Raw genomic sequence first — 15,360 nt, 5'->3', positions numbered from 1 at the left:
CCTGGTCGCTGAGACATGTTGCAGGCTACCTACAAGCTGTACATGTATACGCATAAAAGCTCAGAGCATTCAAGAAGAACTAGTATGAAATGCATTGATTCCTCATATACTGGTTGCTTGCTAGATATATGAACCCCACACGCTTTTAATGTAATAAATTAACAAAAGGAAAAACTATCAAATTATGGAAGAGTTATAATGGCTCTTGTTCACTGTTTATCCCCTAAATGAGATCTACCTACATATGAAAGTTGGAGTTTAAAACTTTCATAATTTTAAAGATATGTTCTATGCAAAATTTAAGCATATAAACATAAAAAGGACAAGAACTCAAAAATATAGAGGCATGAGTAATGGTTCTTATGAATTGCACTTCCCCCTAATGAGATCTATCTATACCTTTTTAAGTTTTCACAGTATGCGTGGAAAAATAAATAAATATAAAAAGAAGACTTATGGTCCATATACATGGCTGATCCCCTAATTGAGATCTACCCATTTATTAAGTTTCAAGTTGATATATCTCTTTGTATTCTCAGGACAGAATTTAAGTACAACAAGTAATAAAAGTCAATGACTCTTGAAATATGGGAGCAAAGAGTTATGGTACTTATGCACTGCACTTTCCATCGATAAGAAATACCTCCCGATAAAGTTTCAATTTGTTAAATCTTTTGATGTCAACATATGCTTAGGATAAAACTTAATTAAAAAAATAACCATGGGCAATTACTCTTAAAATATGGGATTGAGTTGTGACTCTTGTGAACTGCAATTCCCTTCAATGAGATCTATCTACAAATGAAGTCTGAAGCTGCTACCCTTTGGAGTTTTCAAGGTATGCTCTGGACAAACTATTTAAACATAGATAAAAGAGCAATAACTCAAAAAAGTATGAAAGCAAGAGTTATCTGTCTTGTACACTGCAATATTTAACCATGAAATATATCTATATGTGATGTATGTATTTGATATGTCAAATAGTTCTTAAGATATGCTCCGGACAAGATATCAGACATGTGTGAACTAATTGTGAAACTGTCCCTTTAACAGATCATTTTTTCCGTCAATATGTGCTCGTCTACTCACCCTGATTTAATCCATGTTTGGATGACGGGGTACAGTAGGGCTCCACAGAAGTCGTTTCTGAAATAGCCTCTCATTTAAAATACAAAATATTTCCAAGTCCAACATATTTCATTAAGATGCAATACACGCGTATGTGAAATGTTGGTTATTTCGAAATTCTCTTTGAATAATTTTCTCTGAAATAAGTGTATTACTGTGAATAACTCGACATAAATTAGCCTTCAGCAGTTACTCCCCTTAGACATAAATTAGCCTTCAGCAGTTACTCCCCTTAGTAAAAAATATGCCATTGTGAAGCTGTCACAACATTCGAAATAAACTTGGTTTCCAAAGTCGAAGGTTAAATAACATTTATTTATGGTCTGAAACTAATTTTTAGTATCAAAAGTATAAAAAAGATGGATCTCAATAAATAGAAAAGTTGTCATATGGGCCATTTTTAAAACAATGTTTTTAACCTCAATTTAGGTAGGTTTTTATCTTATTACAAAGTTATACTGATGAAATCATTAAGATAAAAATTTATGAAGTGGCCAAAAAGTATTTGTTCGATTATTAGCCTCTATCAGGCTTTTGGGATTCAAATTCATGCATACAAAAATTTGAATTAAAATATTTATAACCTAAATCCCTAATAAGAGCAAAACATAATAGACTGCTAAGAGGCGTCAAAATAGAGCACTCGAGGATCAGTGTTGTTTGTATATCAAATTTGGGTTTATAGGGGGACCCATTTCTAATGGAAAAACATATATTTTTCCAAAATGGGATCCAAAAATTCCCAATTGAAAGTTTAAAAACAAACACAAAAATAAATCTCAACATTAAGTTCATCTACCATCAAGCTCTAGAAGTTGAACCTTAGTTGTCAGATACAGCCGTGATGCTGCTACTATCTCCTTCATCAGGTGGGTCCATATTCATCGGACATTTCGGCACTGTCCCACTACGTCCTCCTATGGTGTGCCGACCGGAAGTGATCAATTTCCGGCCAGGAGATTGTAAGCCTCCGCTACACTTCCTCATCTGCCAGGTCTCGGTTGCCAGTCTCTAGTCGACAGCCCTGTGTCCCCCTATCCACTTCTCCTCTCTCTTCCGCCATAGCCACAAGGAAGCAAACTCCGTTTCACGTGCAACATCCGATATGGCCCGTTTCCGGACCTGTCCTGTAACCCACAGTCTGCTGAAAGTGCGCCACAGTGATTGCGCTGGGAAACCTCTGCAGCCCACCTCCACTGGAAAACACCATGCCTTCCAGCCTTTCTCTGTGCAGGTATCTGTGAGGGCCTGGTACTTTTCGCGCTTCCGTTCGAAGCTCTCTTCAATCCGCTCCTCCCATGGTACTGTGAGCTCCACCATCACAACCTGTTTTGATGCAGCTGACCACAGTACTATGTCGGGTCTCTGGTTTGTCACGGTGATCTCCTGTGGAAACTTGAGCTGTTTCTTCAAGTCTGCTTCCATTCTCCAATCTGTTGCCGTTCCAAGAATCCCACATGCGCGTTTGGCCTTTGCCCCTTCTTCTCCGGCTCTGACAAAGGAAATGAATGAGGGGCCTTTGTTGGTCGTCTTCTGCGCTTTTCGTGTTTGATCTAGATGATCGGCGATTGAAGCAAGAACCCTGTCGTGACGCCATCTGTATCGACCATCAGAAAGGGCTGTCCTGCATGAGCTCAGGACATGCTCCAGATTCGCTGGTCTTCCACAGAGCTTGCAATCTGGCTTTTCGGCAAGACCCCAAGTCACTAGGTTTGTTGGACTTGGCAGCACGTCGTAGACAGACTTGAGCAAGAAACTAAGTCTGTCGCTTTCCATGGTCCAGATCGCATTCCATGTAAGCTTTTCTCTGGGGTACTCCCTCCCAGTTCAGCCATTTTCCCTGTTTCCGTAGGGTAACAGCTCTGGTGAGCCTGGATTCTTCCTCCATTCGGCGAATCTCTTCCTGCACTTGGGTGCGTCGGTCTTTTGCACTGGCTTTGCTCCACTGCGAACGGGTGACGCATCCGAAGCCTTGTCCCCCGTGTGCGACAATACCGACAATGTCGCTGTGCCGAAGACCAGCCTCAGCCTCTTCAACTGCCTTGTCAGCCCTCCACTTTCTCCCGGTGTTGACCTGCACTCCTGCTTCTCTAACCTTCTCATCTCTACTGTCTCGTAGCTTAATGACTTTCCGAGCCTTTGTGACCTTGTATTCCTTCGTCAGTGATCTGAGAGGTATCTGCAGCTTGCTGCCTGTGCAGTACAAACCGAGGCTGGTGAAACTCTTTGGCACCCCCATCCACCTCCTGAGGAATGAATTTATTGTCCTCTCCATTGCTTCCACTGTTGATATATTCACATCACTTTTATTATCATTTTTTAAGCATTTGTTAAAAAAAAAAGACGGCAACAATACTTTCCTAATTTAAGCCAAACAACGGGATTGTTCCCAATCCAAAGGGACCCAGCCTCATTCCCAAAATGGTGAAAAAAAACACTAAGTACAGAATTTTACATCACTCCTTATTGTGCCTTGAGGGTAAACCTTTTCATAATTATAAAAACTGATATTTTATTGAGCGTTTATAAAAATCATGGAATATGTGTTTAGGGAACATTTAATAAATACTTATTAACAGATTATGTAATTTCTGAAAGTTTTATACTATATCAACCATTGGTTTTCCCTTTTAAAATATCTGTTATAAAATACAAGAGTGTGTCTATTACCAAAACTATTTATGCAATGAGGAAATGAAAGTAATATAACTTTATATAAAGTGGAATTTTGAAGAAAGTATTAAATTACAAATTCACATATACATTGTATTCAAGTATATGGCTGCTGTTTGAGCTATCAAAAAGAAAATAGGATGGCTGTACAAAAAATTGTCCATATTTTGAATTTAACTGGTTTGATTTGAACCTTGTTCTTAGAAAACTTTGCTTAATGCATGTTCGTATAATCATAACTGAAATATGTCATCCCAGATTAGCATGTGCAGTAAACACAGGCAAATCAGAGAAACAATATATTCCACTTTATGGTATTTTTAATTAAAATGAAGTCTTAATTTAGTGAAAATCTAGTTTGGGGTGAAACTTTTGTCCCAGATTGGCAATATTATTCTGTGACAACACTTAACGCACATGCATTATGCCCAGTTTTTCCCAGTACGAGGCTCTTTTATATACTTCAGAATAATGACAGTGAATGTAAGATTTCCCAAGAACATTCAGAGAGTGATTGACATCGGCGATGCTGCCTCAGTCGAGGATGTCAAGGAAGCTATTTCTAAGAACTCAAAACTTGATCCTTGGCTGTTTGATTTGCTCTTCTGTGGAAAGGTGCTGAATTCAGACCAGCAGATCAAGGTATCTATTAAAAGCCAGGTATCTTTTAACCCTTTGCATGCTGGGAAATTTGTTGTCTGCTTAAATGTCGTTTGCAGAATTTCTAAAATTAGCATTTTCTTCGATTTTTTTCAAAGAATACTATCAGAATAGCAAACAGTTTGGATCCTGATGAAACGCCACGTTCTGTGGCGTCTCATCTGGATCCAAACTGTTTGCAAAGGCCTTCAAAATTGGGTTCCAGCACTGAAAGAGTTAAAAGCCAGGTTTTGTTTTGATCCTTTTTCACACCTATACACTTTTAGTCCCTTAAATTCAAAATAAATTAAAGACCTTTCTTACTATATTCAAAATTTAGAGGCAAACCTAAGACACTGATGAGCAGCAAACAGGATCAAACCTGAACAGACTGCAAGTTACTTGCAGGCTGCTCTGATTTTATGCTGGTTGCATATAGCCATTTTCACTTTGCACCTGAACTGAAAGGGTTAATATTCCATGAGCCTTGTCATGGGAAATAGCTCTTAGGCCATATGCAACCAGACCAGCCTGTGTCATACAGTTTTTATGCCATCATCTTGCCAAAAGTGATGAAGTAATGTCTTTTGGTATAAATTTAGCTTTATTATCCCCACGCTTTTTGAAAAGTGTGGGGATATTGTGGTTATCTCCGCCGTCTGTCTGTCTGTCTGTTTGCTGTCTGTCCGTCCGTCCGTCTGTCTGTCCTGGCCACGATCTCCTCCTACACTATTAGCACTAGAACCTTGAAACTTACACACATGGTAGCTATGAGCATATGAGCGACCCTGCACTATTTGGAATTTTGATCTGACCCCTGGGTCAAAAGTTATGGGGGTTGGGGTGGGGGCCGGGTCAGAGATTTTTACTCATTTTTTTAGGTTATTTTACTATAATTTCTTCATTTCTACACCGATTGTCTTCAAATTGATACTGAACCTCTCTTTTGACAATACGATCAATCTAAACTATGCATGGCCCCATAACCAACTCTTGGGCGCCCCACCCACATAGGCCACGCCCACCCAAAATTGCATTTTACTATAATTTCTTCATTTCTACACCGATTCACTTCAAATTGATACTGAACTTCTGTTATGACAATATGGTCAATCTCAGCTATGCATGGCCCCATTACCATCCCTGGGGCGCCCCAACCACATAGGCCACGCCCACCTAAAATTGCCTTTTACTATAATTTCTTCATTTCTACACCCATTTACTTCAAATTGATACTAAACCTCTCTTATGACAATACGGTCAATCTAAACTATGTATGGCCCCATTACCAACCCTGGGGCAACCCGCCCACATAGGCCACGCCCACCCAAGATTGCCTTTTACTATAATTTCTTCATTTCTACACCCATTTACTTCAAATTGATACTGAACCTCTCTTATGACAATACGGTCAATCTCAACTATGTATGGTCCCGTTACCAACCCTGGGGCGCCCCTGTGTCAAACATGCGGCGTGGGGATACGCGTCGGCCTCTTCCGCGCCATTTCTATTTTTCATGTTAATGAGAAGAGAAAACACATGAAGCATAATTGTATTTGCATGATGTTATGTGATGCCCACCCAAAATTGCATTTTACTATAATTTCTTCATATCTACACCGATTCACTTTTAATTGATACTGAACTTCTCTTATGACAATACGGTCAATCTTAACTATGCATGGCCCCATTACCAACCCTAGGGCGCCCCTGTGTCAAACATGCGGCGTGGGGATACGCGTCGGCCTCTTCCGCGCCATTTCTAGTTTTCATGTTAATTAGAACAGAAAACACATGAAGCATAATTGTATTTGCATGATGTTATGTGATGTCTGAAATGTTTTTAACAGTTGTCTATTGATTATTTTCAAAAGAAAAAAGTAAAAATGAGAACATTATTGTATAAATTAAATATTATATAAGCGTAGAATACAGATGGGTTAAGTCGCTGGGCACAAAACCCTGAACCACTCAAAAAGATGCTTTTCTTAGCCTTTGCTTAATAAATACAATCTGTATTCAAAACTCGATTCTGTAGTAACAATTCTATATTTACCCTGAATATATTATATTTGTATGTCATGACAAAAAATGCGGGCAATAAATTAATGTTATAACTGTATTGTTACCTTGTTTTAGAGCCTGAATTTAGGTGCAGGAAGTGTGTTGCATGTAATTGAGATAAAACACAAAACAGTTCAGCCAGATTTGTCCTTGGAAACAAAGTCAGAAACAAGTGGTGAGTGCCTCATAACCATGCTCAACCAAGTGAATCATTAAAACCTCTTTCTGGGAAATTGGGGATTAATGAACGTGCGTCCACACTGGCTAATCAGGGACAACACTTTTGGCTTTTATTTGTTATTGTTACAGAAGTCCTTCTAAACAAAAATCCAGTCTTGGTAGAAAGTGTTGTCCCTGTTAAGCGTGTGGATGGCACAGGCTAATCTGGGACAACGCTTTATGCAAGTGCATTAAGCTCCGTTTTCCTAATGCATTTGGAGTATTTTTATAACATTGTGTGCAGGTTTTCATGAAATGAGTTATAGTTCAACAGTCTTTTATACACCAATAAATATTATTCCTTCAATGATGTATACAATTATTGCTTGTGCACATCATGATGCTACCTTTTTGTATATTACAATATTAAAAAAAAATATCTGAGCAGCGCTTTGGGAAAATTAGACCTAATGGATGTGCGTAAATGTTTGTCCCAGGCTTATCAGGCTAATCAGGGACGACACTCTCTGCTTTAATGGAATTTTTGTTTAAAGGATCTCTTCTAAACAAAAGTCCAGTCTAAACAGAAAGTGTTGTTCCTGATTAGCCTGTGCAGACTACACAGGCTTATCAGGTCTGAAACGTTATGCATGTATTAAGTTTGGTTTTCCCATGGTGCTATTCATATATCTGATTAATTTTTAATAATAATTCATCAGTTCAGGGCTTGTGTGTTTGTTTTTATTTTGACCACTGGCTCCTAAGACTTCACTTAAATATTCAAATATTTCTAAAGGAATTTTCTTCAGGTTACATAGTTATTGTTTTAAAATGTGTCAACAAATAATAATCTGAAAATTATTTATTTATGTTTACATTTTCAGATTCAAAGAGGTACAACTATTATGTGTACTGTAAACAGTGCAAGGACCTCCAGGCTGGAAAGTTACGAGTCCGTTGCCATACCTGTCGGCAAGGTGCCATCATCCTGTCAAAGGCAAGTAATCAATTGAATACATCCTTATAAAGTATGGCAGACATATGATATTTCCTATATCAGCCTACACTTGCCTCCTTTAAACGAAAAAAATGCATTTAAGTGGAAAGTGTTGTCCCTGCACAGGCTTATCTAGGACAACACTTCACACACATTTATTAAGTCCAGCTTTTAAGTACATAGCACATTGATGTTGTGGTTTTCTTTAGAGGCACAATGCACTGGTTCTTTCCTAAACTGCATTCCAAGTACCTTTTTGCAAGTAAACATTTACCTGACAGACTTATAGATATATGTTCAATTTGTGAAGTAACAACCTTCTAGGGAATGTCAGCTTTTCAATGACTGTTTAATGTTTGAACATGTGGGCTGTGCTCTTGCTTAATGCATGTGAGTAAAGTGTTGTCCCAGGGATCAGACTTATCAGTAATGACACTTTCTGCTAATGTAAAAAAAAATCTTTTAAAGGATAACTCTTTTAAACTTAAATCCATCATAGGCAGAAAGTGTCATCCCTAATTAAAAAGTTGCAAACTGCACAGGCTAAATCTTAACGACTCTTTATGACCATGCATTAATCTGGGTTTTCCCAGTACGTGGCTCATTAAGCGGTTCATTGGTAGGAGCCAGGTGGTTGGTCAGACGTGCTGAGACCCAGACAGTTGGAGGGCTTCTGCAAGGATTGTGATGGGAATCAGCCAGCGGTGAGTACTGTCAATTTATGAGGCATAGACAAAATATGTTTTATAAAAATGTTTACCAACCAAAATGTAATGTATTTGTCAGATATTGTTTTTGCTTGTATTTATCCTTTTTTCCATTTATTTTTGGGTTATATTTTCTTCTTTTGCAATAGGTTTTTAATCTTACTTCTTTTGCAATAGTTTTTTTATGCCCCCGGTAGGGTGGCATATAGCAGTTGAACTGTCCGTCAGTCAGTATGTCAGTATGTGTGTATGTCAGTCTGTCCGTCCGTCCGAAAAAAAACTTTAACGTTGGCCATAACTTTTGCATTATTGAAGATAGAAACTTGATATTTGGCATGCATGTGCAACTCACGGAGCTGCACATTTTGAGTGGTGAATGGTGAAGGTCAAGGTCATCCTTCAAGGTCATATGTCTAATATATGGCGTCTGTCCGTCCGTCCGAAAACTTTAACATTGGCCATACCTTTTTCACTATTGAAGATAGCAACTTGATATTTGGCATGCATGTGCATCTCATGGAGCTGAACATTTTGAGTGGTGAAAGGTGAAGGTCAAGGTCATTCTTCAAGGTCAAATGTCAAATATATGGCGTCTGTCCGTCCGAAAACTTTAACATTGGCCATAACTTTTTCAATATTGAAGATAGCAATTTGATATTTGGCTTGCATGTGTATCTCATGAAGCTGCACATTTTGAGTGGTGGAAGATCAAGGTCAAGGTCATCCTTCAAGGTCAAAGGTCAAAAAAAATAAAAATTCAAAGCTGCGTTCTCATGAAGCTGCACATTGTGAGTGGTGGAAGTTCAAGGTCAAGGTCATCCTTCAAGGTCAAAGGTCAAAAAAATAAAATAAATCAATCCGGCGTTCTCATGAAGCTGCACATTTAGAGTGGTGGAAGTTCAAGGTCAAGGTCATCCATCAAGGTCAAAGGTAAACAAATAAAATAATAATATTTCAAAGCAGCGCAATAGGGGGCATTGTGTTTCTGACGAAAACATCTCTTGTTAATCTATATAATGTCATGTTTTCCAATAAAAAATTATTGTATTTATCTTCTTTTCAAAATTCATTTTTGGGATTAGAAAGAGTCGTTGTTACAGCATACACTTCAAATGTTCAAGAATATTATTCTTCAAGTCTACTTTTTTACCAAATTTACAAAAAATACAACATGTAGTAACACACCATAAAACGTTGTGGGCATGTAACATAAAACAAATATTGTTTATGCCTTTGTGTTTTGTCTTTTCTTACTTTGTGTTTTACTAAACAATTATCTTTAGTAGCACTGACTGGTGTATTTCATGATGAAACTAGACTTTTGTACTGAAAACAAGTCTACATCACCCCAAAATAATTAAAAATAAATGCAAAATATATTAACATTGCCATATTTGTTCTTCAACTAGTATTTTCTTCGGTATGTTATGTACAGTGATTTTGTTTATGTAAGATTACCTTTAATGTCTCTTTCTCTCTCCAGCAATTCTATTTCAAATGTTGCAACCACGACGGCAAAGAAGATTGCCTCCCATTGCGACATGTGAGACCAAACACACAGGGCGTGAAGTGTGTGATCTGTACTGAAATAAGGTATAATGTGATTTGTACTGAAGTCAGGTATGCTGAGACATGTACTGAAGTAAGGTATGATGAGACATGTACTGAAGTAAGGTACATGTATTATGTAATTTGTACTGAAGTAATGTATGATGTGATCTGTCAAAAAAATGAAGGGCGAGGTTGATAAATATGAACTCAAATTAGATCGGAACTTTTTTTTATAAACTAGGACAGTTATGCTAAACATTGTGTCAGGATAACATTTTCGGACAGGGTACCGATAAACCGATCTTTCAGACGGTTGACCTGTTCATCCCTTCACCCTAACGTGCTACTGCCGAAATTGAGTATAATATTGGGTATATTACTATGGTGAAATTAAAATTGAATTTAATGAACTATATTTAGTAAGTGCAAGGTGATCTGGATAATCATCAATATCGGTCATGCACTGTTCTATTATCAATATGCGAAACTAGTAAGTAATTTTAAATATAATCTTAATGAACCTTGCTCTGAGAAAACTGGGCGTAATTTATGAACCTTAAGTGTCGTCCCAGATTACCCTGTGCAGTCTTACATGCTTATCAGGGACGACACTTCTCTTTATACGAAATTACCATTAAAGCGGAAAGTGTCGTCCCTTATGAACCTGTACTTACTGCACAGGCTAATCTGGGACGACACTTTACGCACATGCATTAAGTCCCGTTTTCCTAGAGCAAGGCTCAACTCATTTAGGTTTTATGCTAATTTTTTACCAGTGTTTTTTGCAGAGTGACTTGTCAAACAGTAGAATGTTTTACGGTTTGTACGCGGAGATGCCAAACCATTCTTACAACATGCCGATAGCTTTCTTCCTATCCTGACTCGGCGTTAACCTCTTTAGGTTCATATTTATCGTCACGCTGTACGTTGACTTATAATTGAGGCTCATTCTAAGATAACTGGGCTTTATGCGTGTTCGTAAAGTGTGATCCCAGATAAGCCTGTGCAGTTCGCACATGCTTTTCAGGGTCGACACTTTTAGCTTGTATTGAATTTATAGTTTAAAGGAAGTCTCTTCTAAACAAAAATCAAGGTATGATGTAATCTGTACTGAAGTAAGGTATGATGTGATCTGTACCGCAGTAATGTATAATGTGATCTGTACTGAGGTAAGGGTACAGCAGCTCATCCACAGTGAGATTGGAATCGTCTGCAGGAGCGCCGGAAATGGACGGGCGTCTGGTTCCTTTATGGAATAAGTAATATGAGTCGTGTTCTGAGATAACTGGGCATAATGCTTGTGCGTAAAGTGTCGTACCAGATAACCCTGCGCAATTTGCACAGGCTAATCAGGGACGACACTTTCCGCTTTTTTGACATTTTTCGTTTAAATGAAGTCTCTTCTTCGCAAAAATCCAATTTAGTCGTAAAGTGTCGTCCCTGATTAGCCTGTGGGGACTGCACAGGCTAATCTGGAACGACACTTAATGCACAAGCAGTATGCCCAGTTTTCTCAGAACGCGTCTCACATAATGTTACCCTCTGATTATTTCAGCTAGATTGCGTCTTACGTTTTATCACACTTGTTTAACGTGTGATTGAACTTATGTTATAGAAATAATTGGTATCAATTACAAAATTATAACCGTGCTATTCATAACAATAATTTGCACTGTCAGTGTGTCCTCTCGAATGTTTTATGTACCTTTATTCTCCGTGGACTTTTAAAAATAAAAATGAAATAAAATTATGTACCATGATAAACATACAAACGATTTGTCATAGCGACTACTTGTCTAGTTTCCGTAAACACGATCGCTGGTTATTTAAATAGTTTTTATAAATATTTGTTGAGAAATCGACTGGTATATATCTAATATTTGAAATAAAACTATCATTTTAAGTAATGCATGTGTCTAACACTGAATTGAATTAAACATGTTTTTCAGATAAGATTGTACACGTCAATGTAGGGACAAAATTGTCCGCCTAAATTTGATTTTGGTGTAGAAGAGACTCTCTATAAACGGAAAAATCCCTAACAGCGATAAGTGTCGTCCTTGATATGCCTATGCGGACAATCAGTATCATAATGGTATCAGGCCAAATGCATTCAGAGAAATATTATTTCGCATATATTTTACAAAAAAAGAAAAAGCTTACCTGTGTTCGCCTGGCCAGTTAACTTCAGCGCCACATCGTAACTAAATATTTTAGTCTATAACAGTTTTAAGAGTAATCTGTTCAAGCGTCTTTGTTACAAAGGTAGGCGATAGCAAGATAATTGAATGTTGTTTGAATACTAAGGAAGATTTATTCCAATGGTTTCCTATACCTTAATGTAATGTAATCCTGCACATATGACGCTAAGCAATCTACCCGGAAGTAAATACAGTAAAACGATATTTTTCCGCAGGTGTTACTTCGCGACTATTACAAAAGCAGTGACGTAAACCTCTATGTATATTATAAAATTATACTTTAAATGTAAACCTTCTAATAGGTCCGTACTTAAAATGTATATTATAAAATTATACTTTAAATGTAAACCTTCTAACAGGTCCGTACTTAAAAAGTAGTCGTGAAGACGCAGCAAATGAACTTCTGATCTACACACACGCACGCACGCACGCTGATACATTTTACCGATACCAGCATGTAATTACATCCATTGTTAATAGACGGTGTAGTATATTATATACATATAATGTTTTTTACGTGCTCTCTCAGTATTATTATATTAATTACTCATTATTTTACGCATGTATATATAATAATATGAATCTGTTATCACGATGAGCTGTAATATGCCTAAGTGAATAAAATATTTGTTGTTCTGTATTCATGTTAACATAGTTGGTATCCGACAACAACATAGTTTATTGTTAACACAGTACTTATCCGGACACAATTTATTTTAATTATTAACATAGCACGTAACCGGAAACTATATAGTTATTTTGTAAACAAAACTCGTATCCGGCTCCTACGTAATGTTTATTCTAGACATAGTATTTATCCGGCAATGTTATTTTTGTGATTGTATACACAGTTTTCTAGGCGGTTACTGTATACGTTTTTCTGGAGAAGGTTATATAAGTACCAATACTTTATAAAATACCGTGTTGATACTATGTATTGCTCACTGCTAACATAGACGACCCATCTTAATATACCAAAATAATATAAACTTAATTTGAAACTTGTGTACTTACCTAAGTGGAAGAATATTTAAACCACTGTCATCTGATACATTTTCAATTGAGCACTTCCTGGCAATTCTGATCGCACTATTTACATTCAATTAACATTCACCTCTGATATTAAGTGTGTGTTTGTTTTTTAATCTTTTGCAGCAGATCTATGTTACTAAGTCTCACGAATATTAGCATTGTTTGTGCATAAATTATGTCATTTAACTTGTTACGTGACAAAAAATAATACATTTTATGTATGTCTTTTTGTCAAAAAGAACGTTTTTCAACATTTGATATATAATGTCATGAAACAATAAAGTCGGTATCAATTTAGCCTAGCAATATGAAGATCTGTTTTTTTACATTCAACGATTGACATCTCTTGTAAAAAAGATGTGCATATTACAGTCACATTGTTATTCATGTTTATACTAAATTTCATAATTATATTCATTTTGCCGCGAACCCCGATGTTTTTCCACTGAACAGCTATTTTCCTTTCATTTCGGTTGAGCGTGCATGTATTACGTTATGTACTGTTTTTGTCAAACGGATAACGATACAAAATGGCAGCATTAAGCTGTTTGTTCTTGTCTTAAACAAACGAAAATGCCATTTTCTTCTAGTTGCTCAAAATCAATCGGTTACAAATATGTTTACATATTTATTTATTTCAGCGGCCATTGTTGCTTGCTATGAAACGTCGCCCGAATGGTTTCAATGTACTGCAATTAGCCAGTAGGCTGGTGTTAAAGATCAAGTGAAAAAAGCAGCACACACAAGCGACACATTCAAAATATTATCAGTAAAAACGCTTGTAATTGTACTTAAGTGACTGTAGATAATGGCTTTCGTCGGTCAGCTAAGATTGGTGCCTTATATTGTTGATTATATGCCCCCAGTTATTATAGCTTACAGTAATAAAATATTCAAATACTATGGACAGAGAGGATATTTGTTGGGTTGGATGCAATGTGGATGGTATCCTGCCTCTGTTGCAAACATTGACCGAATAAAGCAGGGTCGAATAAACTAGTTGAGCTCCGGCACTACCTCACGTGACCGCGATCTAACCTTATAACGTATTCCTACGCGCCAATTAACACGTTATAATTTTTGACCTTTTACAAAATGTACGTGCGAAGTTCTTGCGAATTGTTTTGTAAAAACAAAAGGATCTTAAAAGTAAAAATGTGTGCAATTTAAGCAAACATATGGCAATGAAGTAATCAATTGTGCCTTTAAATTTTTTACTCATACTATTTAATATACGGCGTTTTTTGTATAAATAGAAAGGTTACAGTCCACTAATAAACACTTATTTTCGGTCGTCTGCAATTGTTTATTTATTTTTCAAATAAATATCATTAAACGTTAAATAAAATAAATTAACACTATATTTGAATGAAAAATGTCGGACTATAATATTCAAATGTTTTTTATGTAATTTTGGAAGATTTAATGGCTGAAAATGAAGAAAATAAAGATGTAACTGTCAAAAATAAGAAAACCTCTACTGGCATACTGTAGTGAACATTGAAAATGTAGGTCTTAAAAATGTTGAAAACTTGAAAACAAGTGTCACTGTAATAAGTCTATATGATTTTCAAACTATGTATGGCCTAACGGCAAAATAAGCGTGACATTTTGTAAAAAATAAAGTTTTTACAAGTGGAAATAAGATAGATGTTTTAATTTGCCGAAACTTCAAATTTTATGAAATAGTTAATGTTTCAAGGAAATCTTTTCATTCTATATGAAAACAATAACCGTGACTGACAGAAAATTTGTTACAAATGTAAAAACATGCAAAAAATATACCAAAATATGGGATTAAAAGAGACATCTATATTATTATCTATCCATTTTATGAGTTAGTTGGGATATAGTAAATGAACAATATAACTTCTGCGTGCATGATCAACATCCTGATATGAATATTATTGATATAATAAGGATCAAATGGTAGTGTAAAAAGAGTCTTGAATATGGTCAGTTTTATTTAAAGAAGAATCAAGGACTATTCTGTACACGGACATGTTTGTCATTTAATAACATGACATTAAAATCAATGTTCAAAATTTGACCAACTTATCTTTCGTAGTGTTTTTAGAAATGATGTCACGAATAAAATCACTAAAACCGTAACTGTTGGGACAATACTGCGAAGATACATATGAAGTATCAGTTATTAGTGTAATAGAGGAGAGATCTTGCTCTTTTATACATTTACATAGTATACTG

The 15,360-nt window shown here is 36.4% G+C and overlaps 2 protein-coding genes across 3 annotated transcripts in view; one reads left to right on the top strand and one right to left on the bottom strand.

The window, feature by feature from the left end:
* LOC127852967 (transient receptor potential cation channel subfamily A member 1 homolog) overlaps window positions 1–1,301 on the bottom strand; it is a 42,253-nt gene extending 40,952 nt beyond the window's left edge. The window contains exon 1 of the mRNA XM_052387059.1: window positions 1,090–1,301. The gene's annotated coding sequence lies outside the window, so the exon portion shown is untranslated. The remainder of the gene's footprint in view (window positions 1–1,089) is intronic.
* On the top strand, window positions 1,121–14,055 carry LOC127852966 (E3 ubiquitin-protein ligase parkin-like). 2 transcript variants are annotated; one of them, XM_052387058.1, is made up of 7 exons: window positions 1,121–1,218; window positions 4,269–4,443; window positions 6,581–6,680; window positions 7,549–7,661; window positions 8,285–8,365; window positions 9,852–9,961; window positions 13,794–14,055. In XM_052387058.1, exons 2-7 carry the CDS (start codon window positions 4,273–4,275, stop codon window positions 13,813–13,815), a joined length of 597 nt encoding a protein of 198 aa, XP_052243018.1. In that variant the 5' UTR covers window positions 1,121–1,218; window positions 4,269–4,272; the 3' UTR covers window positions 13,816–14,055. The 2 variants fall into 2 exon arrangements, with proteins under 2 accessions (XP_052243018.1, XP_052243017.1); XM_052387057.1 differs by lacking the exon at window positions 1,121–1,218 and adding an exon at window positions 1,358–1,428.
* Window positions 14,056–15,360: the final 1,305 nt, after the last annotated feature.

Source organism: Dreissena polymorpha, chromosome 12 (assembly GCF_020536995.1).
Source record: "Dreissena polymorpha isolate Duluth1 chromosome 12, UMN_Dpol_1.0, whole genome shotgun sequence".
In the NCBI taxonomy this organism is placed as follows: Eukaryota; Metazoa; Mollusca; class Bivalvia; order Myida; family Dreissenidae; genus Dreissena; species Dreissena polymorpha.
The sequence above is the reverse complement of the archived record's forward strand: the minus strand, read 5'-3'. Positions and strand labels throughout refer to the sequence as shown.

Coding starts and splice junctions, on each gene's coding strand:
- LOC127852966 (XM_052387058.1), top strand. CDS start 4,273: ATGACAGTGAATGTAAGATTTCCCAAGAACATTCAGAGAGTGATTGAC. Junction 4,444..6,580: donor ATTCAGACCAGCAGATCAAG/GTATCTATTAAA, acceptor ACCTTGTTTTAG/AGCCTGAATTTAGGTGCAGG. Junction 6,681..7,548: donor AACAAAGTCAGAAACAAGTG/GTGAGTGCCTCA, acceptor TTACATTTTCAG/ATTCAAAGAGGTACAACTAT.